Consider the following 14,189-nt stretch of genomic DNA (forward strand, 5'->3'; position numbering starts at 1 on the left):
CAGTCAACAGAAAAGTATGGCCAAACATAATAATTAGTGAAGAATGTCACATTACACCCACTTAATCCTTTATGGACGATTTAAAAAGTTGCTATTTTTATCTAATAACTAGATTTCTGAATGTTGGTGTTGCAATTGTTATGTGGAATTAATAATCTAATGATCTAAAAAGATTTTTTTCAGCGTCACAAACAACATTACAAAAAGAAAATTTATGAATGTCATATCAGTCATATTTAATCATTACTCTAACTAAACAGTCAACAATAAGCACTGACAGATTCATTTTCTTGATGCATGGAATAATAAAGGAAGTCTTATACAGACTTTATGTAGTGACAGAAAACAGAACAGCACACAGAAGACTCCAGGTGCTTTTTTTGGGACCAGTCAGGTTCATGTGGTTAAAATGAAGTCATTTTAATGAAATATTAATTGGTAACCTAACATATTTTACTTTAATTACGTGGTTATATTATACATATCAGAGTAAATTAGTATTAGCTGACATTTGACATTAAAGTACTTGCATAAGATGGGGGTAAAAAGCTAGTTGTAAATTGAACATTTGCAAAAATAAACTATTTTTGTAGGAACAGGAGGAAAAATTAGCTAATATAAAAGGTAAATAAAAATCTGAAAAAGCATTAACAAAATAAGACAGTAAGACATAGACAACTGACCTCCAATGAGATTCTTGTTACTCTGCAGTTTATGCAGTTAGCACATTGACTGTTGTTTACAAGCTCTCTAATTGGTCTAAATCTATCTCGATCACTGTCTTAAAGCTGTTGAGTGTTCTAGAAGTACTGACTAAACCATCAATAAACTCAGGAATGTGTATTTTGGCACAACAATAATAACATTTATATTTTGCTTATCACTGTTTAGTAGAGTGAGTGCATCTCACCTGTAGTCGAGCAGCCTCTCCATCAGACGTGTTACAGTAGCAATGAGTGAAATTCCACTCTCTCTCCATGTCTCTCTCTCTATCTTCTTTAGAAGACTAAACCAATAAACAGACACACACACAGAGCAGATGGGTCATTCATAAACTTTCATTTCTTGCATAATGCAAACACTTCTATTGCCTCCTCTTCATCATTATCCCTATAGACATACACACACACAGACACACACACACACACACACACACAGGCCTACCCACATGGATAGTGTGCTTACCTAGGATATGGACCAAACAGAGGAATACTACTCCAGGAAAGCAGAGATGAAATAAAGTCATATTAATAGATTAATGTCAGCATCACTCACTCACAAGAGTTAGTACATGATTAGTACTGTTAGTGTAGAAAACAGTGAGAAAGAAATAACAAAACAACAACAGACAGAAAGTGCTAACATCTCTAATAAATCATTTCGATGTTGATGACAACAAGGCAGGATTGGATGGGAGGCTCAGGTAATCCTAAATTTACTTATGGGATTTTCTTGCTGGCTTAAAGGGATTTTTTTTTAAACATCTGCATAATTCAGTCATATGATTCAGTTGTGAGTCACTCAGTGTGTTTAATGTGAAATTGTGAGCCTATAGGCCTTTTATATATATATATATATATATATATATATATATATATATATATATATATATATATATATATATATATATAATGCTGATAATGGTAAAATGGTAGTAAATACAAGAAAGTAAATGAGTGTAGGGGACTATTTTGCCTTAAAATGCCCTGCAAGTATCTCACCATCGTGAGTGGATTCATCATGAGTGGAGGTTTTGGGGCATAGTTAGTTAAATTTAGGCATTTTTCAGTGTATTTATAACCTTTTAATTTACTTTCTGTGGTACCTTTCAGAGGCATTAAACTCTTCATATGCCTGGTTTCTGTGTCTCTAGAAAGCAGCATTGCATATCATACCACTCTGAATAGATTCGTTGATACCTGAACCACTTAATTATGCAGCAATTTTGAAAAACTGCTGAATTTTCACTTCAAAGAAACAGAACAACAGAACAGTCCAAATACTGTGCAGAAGATATGGCCTTGGACTGGGCACAGACACACTGCTATATATTCACACAGACAAACACACAGAGCTGAACACATGCAGGGCAACCAACCTGTTGATAGCGCAAAGGAGATCTCAACGAGCAAGCCATTTCCTCTAGCCCACATCAACACACATTTCCACAGCACAGGCTTAATGTTTGCCCATGAACAGCATGGACATTACAAGGCTAAGACAACTAGCAAGCTGACTATAGATGCTCACTCATTTTTTAGAAAAGGAGGTGGTGCATATGGTGCAATATACTGACACTCCCACAGAACTGCACTCACATGCTGTTGAAGAGCTCTCGGTATGTTTCATCGCCTTTACCCTCCGACATCAGACTGTCGAGCTTGTCTATAAGTTTCGCCTCCACCTAAGATAAAATCATTGTTAAGCTTCAACATATAAACATATTGTAAGGTTTTATAGCTTCTTCCAATGAATGTACAGTATGTGTATCTATCTATCTACACAAACTCCAACTTTGATTTGAACTGGCTGCTCACAGCAGCAGGGGGCACTATTGTACCTGCTTGAAGTTGCCACTTCGACGTTGTTCCCAGTCCATCATATCGTGGAAGATGGGGATCATCACATTTCTTAGATCTGGCTGCGGAACCAGCGTCACCTCCAGGAATGGACCAATCATCGCAGGGATGAAGTTCAACTTGTGTTCTCCTTCAGGGTAAGGGGAAAAAGACGAGTGGGGGAGAGAGAGAGAGAGAGAGAGAGAGAGAGGGTACAAGACAAGCAGACAGACTTAAGTTTGGGGAAATGCATTCAAGTTCATAGATTTTTCAACAAAGAAATTAGGCTGTTCAAGTTCATACTTTGAGAATATGTGAACTTATGAAATAACAACACCAATTTTTATTGCCACTGTTTTCAACCAAATACCTTCTAAACTGATTCTAAACTGCACCTTCAGCAAACTAGGCTGCTTGCAGGAGAGCTAAGGATAAATCAATGAGCAGCCAACTAACAAAAGCAACAGTGGAAGGCCACAGTTTCCCTCTAACCATGAGCTGTAACAATGAGGGGCTATAATCATGGAGGAGAACCAGTGAATATGCAATGATACTTGTCCAAAGGTTTGTAGAAACCTGCTCATTCAGCGTTTCTTCTGAAATTAGGGGTATTAACAAAGAGTTTGTCAACCCTTTGCTGCAGTAAGAGGAGTAGATTCTAAAATTTTTGAGGAAGGCTTTACAACAGATACATCTCTGTGAGGATTGATAATTAAAATCATACGAGCATTAGTGAGGTCAGGTAATGATGTTGAATGATTAGTTCAGAATCACTCCAACTTATCCCAAAAGTATTAGATGGAGCTCCATCACTTCTGAGAACGCAATTCTACTGCTTCAGAGTCCAATGCTAGAAGACTTTACACTCATCTAGCTGATGCTTGGCACTGGGCATGGTAAACTCAGGCTCATGAGCAGCTAGTTCAGAGGGTCACATTCTATTGGCAATGCTTTTCTATAGAGATTATACAAGCTGAACACCTGTGTTAGTAATGTGTACATATTAAACTGTGTGAATTCACTAATTAGAAGGTGTGTCTGGATAAATTTGGACATACAGCATATATATAATACATACACTCACTGAACAATGGAATTTATTCTCATAGAATAAACTGTGTCTAATATATATATAAGATATGTAATATTACTGATTTACTGAAAGTAATAAATAGATTCTGATTAAGATATTTTGTCCTCTCATGTAGCTACAACCAAATTCACTTTATTAAATTGATATATTTATTGAAATATTTTAATTGTTTGACAGCCCTACAAAAGATATGATGCTATTCTTCACTTACCTAAATTCTGCCACATACTGAAGATTTCACAGCCCATCATCACCCTCATATCTCCATACCTATATGCACACACATAAACACATACACATTCTTTACTGACCTCCATAAAGTATAAATGTCTGCATGGGAAGCAACTGTCCATTATGGCTACCAACAGATCACAAACATTAATGAAGGTATTTCAGTAAATGACTTTGAGCCAAATTAGTATTTCACATGTGTAATACTTGTTTGCCTGAAAGTTGCCTCAATGTTTGCTGTTGGATTTTGCATAAAACCATCAGTGTGTTGAAAACAAACAAAGCATAAGGTGTGAAAATACAGTGTGAACAGCACAGGGAGGTGGGGGATTTAAAAGGAAGTAAAAGGGGAGAGAAACTCACTTTTCTAGAATTTTCTTTCGCTTGGAAGGAGAGAAGGTCTCTAGCTGTAGACAGGGCTGGTTGATGAAGATGACGGACAGATAGAAGTAGGAGTCCCACACCTACATCATATATACACATACACATGAAGTGTAAGCAAAGACCCTTTACTGTAGGGCAGTGTTCCTAAGGCTACATGATACACACTACAACTGATAACGGACATAAACCTACATAATATATTCATATACAAGACTTAACCAGAATCAACTTCCACAATGGTTGCATTTGCCAGTTTTGACACTACACCTGGATTATTTTACCAAACTGGTTCAAAGTCAGAGTTCAGAAGACATCTCAAACTGACCTGGACTTCAGACTAAAATCCTTTTGACTTGATTGACCATATACCATAATTATGCTTGTTTTATTAAAACAAAAGTTTGAACATTCCATCTTGTCACCACTAAAACAATCATAACACCATGCAAATGTGACCAAATGTTTCAGTCTTGACTAGTTAGTAGACTAGCAAACACAGCTTTCAGTAGGTGTCCGAAGCACAACAGACATGCTGCATGCTATTATATATTTACACCAGAGAGATCTCCAAAAACTCAACCCTATATAATGTTGCTATATTATTACAGCAACAACGTCTAATCAGTTCAAACATACTGTTTGTTGCTCATGCACAGTAGACCACTCACAACTGCTCAGACACCAGTACAAAAGGTCACATATCAAACACGGTTTGATCCACACTCGCATTGATTCACAGCTACACAAACACAAGACACGTACTCACTGAACGTCACTCACAAGTTCACCCACATACCTTATAATCAAACTTGTCATTGAGAAAGTTCTTCCTCAGAGCATCTGACAGGTAGAGCACGGTGGTGATGATGACACTGGAAAGCAAGCAGGCCCATCAGTCATTGCCAGCATTAACATGTTCAATTATTCATTCACCTTCATCTCACAGAGGGAACAGCCTTGCATTCATAACAGCAACTGCTGACAAGGTGCTCACTTGTTGGTGACAAGTCGCATGACTGTCCAGTCTTTAGGAAACATCTCTGGCCGGATCAGGATGCGGAACACGGTGAAAAGCTGCAGGAGAAAATCCTGATACCAGCAGAAACAAAAACAACAAAAAAAATTAATCAGCTACTCAAATGAAGAAGCCTCACGCCTCAGTTATCCACACTGGGGTTCAAAAGCTTGGAATCACTGTAGATGTTACTTTATGTATAATAACTTACACAATCGATATATTAAATATTATACTATTATATATCAAAAGTATTTTAAACACTTTGTTTACTTATATTTTTATGTTTTTAGTAACAATAACTTTTTTTACATTAATTACTCCACAGTATTTATGTATTTATAGTCATTTCTTGTCAAGATATCTGCGTCAAGATTACTTTTCATTTATGAGATGCACTGGATATTATTCTGCATTTATTATTGCTGTTTTATTGCTTTCTGTCATTTTAGAATTATCCACAGCTCTGCTCATCATAAGAAATAGTATTTTTTTTCCCAATTTTCCAATTTCAGCCACTAGTTAGGGCTCCCGAATCACAAGATACCACCACCGATAGGAGGGTGAAGGCTAGCACAGTCCCAGGCCTGTGAAGCCAGCTACTGCATCTTTTTGTACTGCCGCTCATGCAAAGTCATTGGACAGCCAAATGCGCTCAGAGGAAAGTGGCAACCGAACTCTCGATCTCCTGATCATAGGGCCAACACTTATACAGTTGTGCCTCTGAAATGTTTCATTTCTATTTACAGTATCACATGCTGCACAAGTTGAGCATATTAGACTGATTTTATACATTTATCTGTGGCTAAACTGGTTTCATCTTATTTAAAACATTGATTCCAAACTTCTGAACTTTAAAAAGTATCAGGCTAACATGGATGTGTAGTAAAATTCAGTGGGATGTGATTATAAGACAGTGTCTCACCCTCAGTTCATCTTTGCTAGTGAAACTCTGTAATAGCTGTTGATAGTGCTTATCTTTCATCTGCTTCAGCAGAGCCAGCAAACATGCCACAAACTCCCCCTGAAACATACAAGAGCACACAAATTACAAAAGCTACCTCCTACCAAAAACCTACATCCTACCTTTGACAAACACATACCCATCAAAATACAACAAATCTGATCCTTAATCACAAACATTACTACAGCAAAACATACTACAAACTGAAAATACTGAAAATACATACACTTTAACAAAAGAGAATATGAATAGAAAATGAATGGTGTGTTAATATAAAATGTAAAGTAAATAAAATGTAAGTGTTTATGCACTACACCAAACTCTTTAAATAAAAATGATCCCCTATCTAACTATATCACAGCAATTCAGGCTAAACTGATCAATATGAACACAGAAGACCACCCTGGTTAGCGTAACAAAAACACTTAAAATGAAACTATTGGAGTACAAAAATGTAAATCTTTTTTTTTAAATGAGAAATTCCATATCAGTCAGGCTCTACCAAACATGTTTCCATAGCACTGACTATGTGCAGAACTTTGGGGATGTGGATGCAGAAAAGATGGCACTGAGTAGAGCCTCAATAAGGCTGCCATTCACAGAGACCACAGCCAAGCGTGTCACATCTAAAGCAAACTCCCTGTAACAATTCACCTGCTGCTTGTGGGGAGCTGCTTTGAAGTATAAAGGCGCTTTGACTGGTGTGCTGTAATTAATGAACCCTCAGGGACTTATGTTTGTCTGTTCTCCTGATTTCCTTTTTCAGACACTCTGTATTTTCTCTTTTTCTCTGTCATGTGCAGTGTCTTTCCCTCCTGCTGGAATTCTATTGTGGTGCTTTTCCTCTCCTACCGTGATGTCCTGAAACTGTAGACGCATTGTGCCTCCTGTTGATTGGGGTCGGTTGGAGATTTCCAGTATGGTCCTCAATAAAACTCCCATCAAGCTGTCCACTATCAGGTCCACCTCCTCAGACACAGATGGCTCCTACACACACATGCAGAGTGTAAGTGTATGCAGTTATGAATCTCAAATGTTATTAAGTCCAGCTATCAGCAGAAGTCAGTCATCATTTACATTCTGCTTTATACCCTGCCCTGTTTACAGCTGGCACTGAAGGAAAACTCTGCTATTTTTCAAAGTTTTGTTTCGTAAAGATGTTAGCAAAATCATTTGAGGTGGTTTGATGTTAAAATTCTCCTTTCTAGAGAAACTCGAAGTGCCGGAATCATTAAAGGTGGTGATAGGAACCAGACGTCTGAAGAGTTTAATACCTCTAGAGCTTGCTCACTGAAAACTGTTACATGAAATGGTTATGAATATGGTGCCTGACACCTAAAACATTCATAGTGGAGGAATTTGTTGTCAAGCGAAAAACGTATTTTTTACATTTACCAATATTTTACAATTTCATATAAAAATGCTAATTTTGAATAGGAAATGAAACGGCTATATTTTCATAGACATTGTGATCCAATTAAAGCAGAATTAAACCAACCATTAGGAAGTAGAGGTCAACTGAATTTCAGTCTTATTGCACTGAGTGTGATACAGGTAAAGCCAGGAGGCCTAGTTACACTTACTATCTGTTTTTCATATATGTATACTCAGTAGGCTTGTAATGTGTTCATGCAACATAATGAGTAAAATAATAAATTTATACCAATAAAATATGTAACAAACCTGGATTTTATAAAATAATAGGCTACATTCTTCGGCCAGGCGACCCCGCTGTTCTGCAGTCCATATATAAAGTAGCATACTGTGCTGAATGTTTTCTGACAGGGCGATAATGAGACTGTGACATAGGCTGGCAGTGTTGGACTGTAACACAGACGGACTGAGGAACAAGGCTGGCAGTGCTGATCCCTATGCTTTATAGTGATCCTGCTGAGTGTGTGACAGCTATTTAACACACGCAAATCCTCCTAGACACTGCTCCTCTCCTGTCACACTAGCGTTTTCATGATTATCAATAAAAACAGACTACTGATAAAAATGTCAGTGACGGCAAAGATGAAAAAAGGTTTTTCAGGTTCAACATTATCGCACTGCTTTCTATTGGTTACATTCTACATAGTCATGGTCCCTGCTATTAAAACTGGTGAAACTACTTCAACCCTTTTATTTGACCCCTGTGGTGGGTCACATGCTGGTGGCAGATGGTCAATGACAAACTGAATATTTCATTGTTTTCAATGGAGCACAAAGGGTAAATTCTGCCACTGCTAGTCAAAGAAAAGTTCCAGCAAGGGTTCAATTTACCAGCACCAGCCACATGCGAAATACATTTTTAGGGAGCCATTGACTCTGAATGTCCTATCGTTCAGGCGCACCCAGTATTATAAAACAAAAAATAAAGAATGCATAGCACCCTTGTGTCTTTTTCCATTGCTCGACACTGATAAAGCTCTCCTCAGTCGTCTATTTTCGCTGTGACACTGTTACATAGCAACAGTGTAGTTTGCATGGCTGAATGGCACCGTTGGTCTTCACCACTATGAGGCATGATTTCAATGCCAACATGACACAGCATGAAACATTAAGTGTTTACAGAGTCAATATTGGAAAAACAAAGCTAATGGTGAAGGTACAAAAAATTGCTGGGCACCAGCACCAGTTTGGTGTACATGTACAAAAGTGTTCCTTCTGAAATTAAGAAATATAAGTAATTCATATGTTATACCCCTTATTCATATGTATAGCCCATTCCAAAAAGCATTAGGTTTCATTTGTTTCTTGAATTGAACGTTTTTTATGACAAAAACAGGCTACTGCCTAGAGAATTGTCTACATTTCAAATATGAGTGTTTACAATGTCAAATGCAGTTGTCAATAAGCGTTTCTCATTTGTCCCCAATCAATTATTGTGATGATAAAATTTTCATTATTTTCCTTTTCATGAATAAAATGAAACTACAGCCTCAAGAACTGTCTACACTTGATATAGTCAATGTTGCAACCCTGTCTCTAAAATGGTGAAAAATGTAAAACTCCTTTCAACAGAAGTTAATGCAAAAACGATTTTGGACCAATTATGTTGGTCCGTTCATCTTAAATGTTAACACATTTTAAAGGGAGTGTTTTATTACGCAAATAAGAAACAGAATGACAAAAATGGAGATTCAAGCTTGTGTCGAGACAGTAATGATATGTGTGTTGCATCATGTTCAATGCATTTATCCACATGAGGCAATGATGAGGATACTTTGTCCATCAGTTATCGTAATACTAAAAATGCATTATTTATCATAATACTGCAAATGCTGAAAATTCAGACCACTATGCCACACAACAGAGCTGTCCAGCTGACTAAAAGTCAGAGAGGTCACCCTCATTTAGAACAGCTGCAGTGCTCTAGACTGTTTCCAACTAAACGATCACAGAGAGCACCTCTGACTTATCTCCGCTATTAGAGAGCACGATCAGATGTCTTACAGCCTCAGTGTCACTGAGTTCAATCAGTTTCTTCCAAAGCTCACTTCAGAGTGAGTAAGAGCTGGTCTCTTATTCAGGGTATTGCACGCTTTCTAAAAGGTTCTCAGTCTATCCTGGTGTTTATTTGGAGGGCTTCTGAGTTTCTCTGAGGTTGCATCACTCTTTCTCACACCACTTTATTCCAGTTCAAAGCGGTCTCATACTGCCTCACAAATCTCCCTCTCTCCCTGTGTGTCTCATATGTGGCTCGGCCTGTGTCAGAACTGTCAGGAGCTCCTAGATTATATCTCACCGTGTCGTCTCTCTTGATGAGGGAGAGCATGCTGGTGAGGATGTGGCCACACATCACCAAATCCTTCTGCTCCTGCATATGAGTCTGTAATAAGCGCAAGACCACAGGGAGCAGAATACACCTCGACTCTGAAAGGCATATACACACACACACACACACACACACACACACAAACATTAAGATAAAGTTTCATGATGCATTGAACTGTTTCCTTAAGAAGTGTAATTAAATCAAATCATTGTGAGGTCAGAGATTCACATCCTTACACCATTTACATCAATTAGTTTTATCAAACATATGCCATGAGTATTATTTGCCAGATGTTTTCAAATATAATACTTAAATAATACTTATAATACTTAAAGTTTTCAATATTTCCTCATAATTCTGACATTAAGATGTAAAGAAGTCATTCTGGGTGTTTGATATGAAACTGCATTGTACAGTAACTTAAAAACACAGATTTTCACTGCAGTGGTGTTCACAGGAGCCAGTGGTCACAATATCTATAATCTAAATTCAGCCATTTTAACAACTATCCAGAATGACCAGTGATACTCATGTGTCTTCTGATTTTTGTTTACAATGGTACAATAGATGGAAATAGAAAAAAAAAACATTTTTTTGGCCTTAGTACACCCTAAAAAAGTAATTCCGAGTAGATTATGTTAAATTGCCTTAGAATATAAACATTTAAATGTATTTAAAATATTTATCTCAAGCATCAGGCAACATATTCATTACCAGGTCATATATAATTCTGTAAGGGACCTCTGAGAGACTACAAACTCTTCAGACGTCTGGTTAATATCACCACCACTGTGAACAATTCTGACTTGTGCATGTACCAGGGTTTGTGTAAAGCTGGCTCTCTACAGTCTTGGCAATGCACTGTAGTTTGACGGCCTCCAGGGGGCAATCTGCGTGAGTGGTGGCCGGTAGACTGCCCAGAGTCTCCCGCACGAACGTAGCCACCTCTTTTACTGTGAACAGCTTCAGCAGCTCCCCATAGACTGCAGGAAAGGTCCTCAAAAACACTGCCTGGAGACACACACACATACACAGGCTTCTAAGAGTATCTTTAATGGCGTATTTTTACTGAATTAGCTTGTAGCTGATATTGGCAAATAGGCAAAATCTAATATGGGAACTAAACATTGCTATGCTTACACATACTTATTATCAGTAACCCAAAAAAAAATGTTTGGCCACTTTGAAGTGAAGTTTAGCCAGTAAAAGAGGTGAGTTGTGTAAAAAATGTACCAGTGGGACCAGTGTAATATTCACATTAAGGCATGTCAAAGTCAAAATCTACACTTCACTATTACTATGGTGACACATGGTTTACAATAAAATATTGCACAGGCAAACCACCTAAAAAGGACAAAATTACAGAAGACAAACATTGATGCCAACGCTCTCCTGACCTCATCTGACCTTTAGCTAGTCTTATAAGCCTCTCCGAGAGCATAAATAAATAATAACTTAATCTATACTAGCCGAAAACATTGACCCTACTTCATACTCAATGGAGTCTTGTAAATGTTTGTAATCTTTTGCTCTGACTGGTTTGGGTCAAAACACTTTATAATGCAAGTACTGAAAAGACTGCACTGTCACACACACAACATCTTGTAATACTATCTTTCAGGGAGTTTCCACTGAAGACTATTTCATTGTCTAAATGATTAATGAAATGTAATATGATATGTGAGTAAAGCAGTGACACTCCTCTCTACTTCTTCAGCCCAGTAAAGGCATCCAGAAAGTCCACTCTTGGGGTAGCAGAGTGAAAGACATAGTGTAGTGCTGGACGCAGGGGCGGGGCAGTGGGCCAGGGATTAGCATGGATTAGAATGGCTCTGACCTGCATTCTTTCACTGCTATTGTTCTGCTCTCTATGCAGATTAAACCCAGGCTTTTTAAGCACTTTCACAAAACAACATGTGGTTGAGACTAGATTAACACCTGAAAATGCCCTTCTGCTTTTGGCTGGGTGATGTATTTACAGTGACATTCATTCCGAGTCAAATAAAGTTGGACGGGGCACGCTGTGTATGAGACAAGTGAAACAGATATGGAAAAGCTAAAGGACAGTGCAGGAGACTGAGGCCTGGAGGGCAAAGCAGACAGACAGCTACAGAAATACAGTACAGAACATTATGCATTACACATACTCCAAGAAAAAGAAGGAAAATAGGAAAAGCCAAGATAGATAGATAGATAGATAGATAGATAGATAGATAGATAGATAGATAGATAGATAGACAGACAGACAAGAAACAGTAAAGAAACAAAGAAAAGAAAGAGAAAGACTGAAAGAAACTAAATAGATAGATAGATAGATAGATAGATAGATAGATAGATAGATAGATAGATAGACAGAAAGAAATAGCAAAAGAAAGAAATAACAAACGAAAGAAAGAAAGAAAGAAAGAAAGAAAGAAAGAACGAAAGAAAGAAAGAAAGAAAGAAACGAACAAACGAACAAAAGGAGAGACAGAGAATGCATTTCTATTTTTAATGGGGACTCTCAGCCTTGCTCCATTTTCCTCTCCTCCACTTGCTATCCTTTTTAGCCGAATTATTCATTCAGATTTGCTATTTTCATCTTTTCTCCTCTTCTGTTTGTTGTCATCATCCTCTGTTCTCTTATAAGAAACGTCTCATGCTGCTGTCTCAATCCGTCTCATTATATGTACTAGAATTGTTCATGTGTCTCAGTCCATTTGTAAGAACACAATATAGAGATTATGTGGATGTATCAGGCCTTTGGTGGGAGGAGAGTGGGGGGTTGATACACTGTACCAAACACACATCAGTAGTGTGGAACAGAGTCACTGTGGCAGCCGTCTCAGAGGAGGCTGGTGGAGTGTAGCCAGGATTATTGGTGAGTATCTTCAGGCTCTTTTGTCTCAGTCTACCGAGAGCCTTTGTGCTGAGAGCCCCCCTCAAACATAGCATATGAATTATCTCACTTCTCAAGGCCACTGTGCATAAATTCAATTAAGAGCATTTTTCCTTTCAAATAAACACTAAATACAGTGAATATGCTTCCAGAGGAGACTGCACGGCTCACTGTCTGAGACAATAGCTTGAGGACTGAGAAACTTAATTAGCTGTACAGCTGACAAGAGGAAAGGCATTCAGGGGCCTGAGCTGCAGGGGAATCTGTCTTTAAGTTTAAGTAACTGATCAGTTATTGTCACCAAATATCTAAACTAGCATTGCGAACCAACTTTGATTGAGTGAACATCCTGCTAGTGTGGGTTCATGCCAGTTTCCTCACTTACAATAAGCACAAAAACTACTTGAGTACAAAATCTTCAGCCTGCTAAACGTATGTGAGTGTATGAATTACAAGCTTATTTTGCTCACATCACATTATACATATTATTGTAAAACATGCATTATAATAACATATTCTAATGTGTTTCCTACTGCACCCCCACCTGTGTATGTGTGATGGGGCCATTTCCTGGGCTTTCCTGGGACAGAAAGAAGCGTATGGACATGAAGAGCTCATGTATGCAGCAGCGGAACTCCTCCTCGCTCTGGCCTCCCGTGGCCAGCGCAAAAAGCCTCCGTGACTGGACAATGTACTTAAAGACATACTCTGTCGCCTAGGAAACCAAGATCATTCAAACGATTAAAAGACATTTAAATTATGTACGGTTTATCTAAGCTATGTCTGTCTTTAATATCTATATTTTTGTAAATATTTAATGTATACACTGCATATATTTCTGTGGTACTCTATTCAGTAAAGTGACTAATATAGTGATTCTGAGTCTAATTATGTACACATGAGCCATTGGAAATAATATATTTCAGAAGGCCAAAAAAAGAGTAGAATACACATGCCGTTTTTGTGCTACTGTATTAGAATGTGATGGAACATTTTTTGAGGCTCAAAATCTCAGAAAGCGCTAGTACTGTACTCCGTGTGTGCAAATGCACTGTGTGAGCTCCCACCTTGAGGACCTGCTGGATGTGCTCTTGGTGTTCAGCTTCTATGATTCGGTCCACATACCATTTCAGAACTTTTATCAGATCCCTAAACAGGAGGCAACATTGTGTTATAGTGTACGCAAAGCATTTACACATTCTGTTTGGAATTAAGTCATCATTTCATTCTTACTCAGTGGATACAGACAGAAAATAATTGCGAGAGATGTTTTGTAAAGAAATGACTGTTTGCATGACTTCTAGCC

General features: G+C 37.9%; 1 protein-coding gene across 4 annotated transcripts in view; it reads right to left on the reverse strand.

The window, feature by feature from the left end:
- dock4b (dedicator of cytokinesis 4b) overlaps positions 1-14,189 on the reverse strand; it is a 164,196-nt gene that overhangs the window by 39,493 nt on the left and 110,514 nt on the right. For 3 of the 4 annotated variants that reach the window (XM_017694007.2, XM_017694006.2, XM_017694009.2), the window contains exons 21-34: positions 13,951-14,032; positions 13,428-13,598; positions 10,824-11,016; positions 9,976-10,103; positions 7,098-7,232; positions 6,207-6,305; positions 5,261-5,355; positions 5,063-5,138; positions 4,246-4,346; positions 3,863-3,921; positions 2,561-2,709; positions 2,319-2,404; positions 1,186-1,212; positions 911-1,006 (exon numbers count right to left, since the gene is read on the reverse strand). In XM_017694007.2, the coding sequence (XP_017549496.1) occupies positions 911-1,006; positions 1,186-1,212; positions 2,319-2,404; positions 2,561-2,709; positions 3,863-3,921; positions 4,246-4,346; positions 5,063-5,138; positions 5,261-5,355; positions 6,207-6,305; positions 7,098-7,232; positions 9,976-10,103; positions 10,824-11,016; positions 13,428-13,598; positions 13,951-14,032 (1,497 nt within the window). The remainder of the gene's footprint in view (positions 1-910; positions 1,007-1,185; positions 1,213-2,318; positions 2,405-2,560; positions 2,710-3,862; positions 3,922-4,245; positions 4,347-5,062; positions 5,139-5,260; positions 5,356-6,206; positions 6,306-7,097; positions 7,233-9,975; positions 10,104-10,823; positions 11,017-13,427; positions 13,599-13,950; positions 14,033-14,189) is intronic. The other variant, XM_017694008.2, reaches the window with a different exon arrangement.

This window comes from Pygocentrus nattereri, chromosome 1 (genome assembly GCF_015220715.1).
Source record: "Pygocentrus nattereri isolate fPygNat1 chromosome 1, fPygNat1.pri, whole genome shotgun sequence".
NCBI lineage: Eukaryota > Metazoa > Chordata > Actinopteri > Characiformes > Serrasalmidae > Pygocentrus > Pygocentrus nattereri.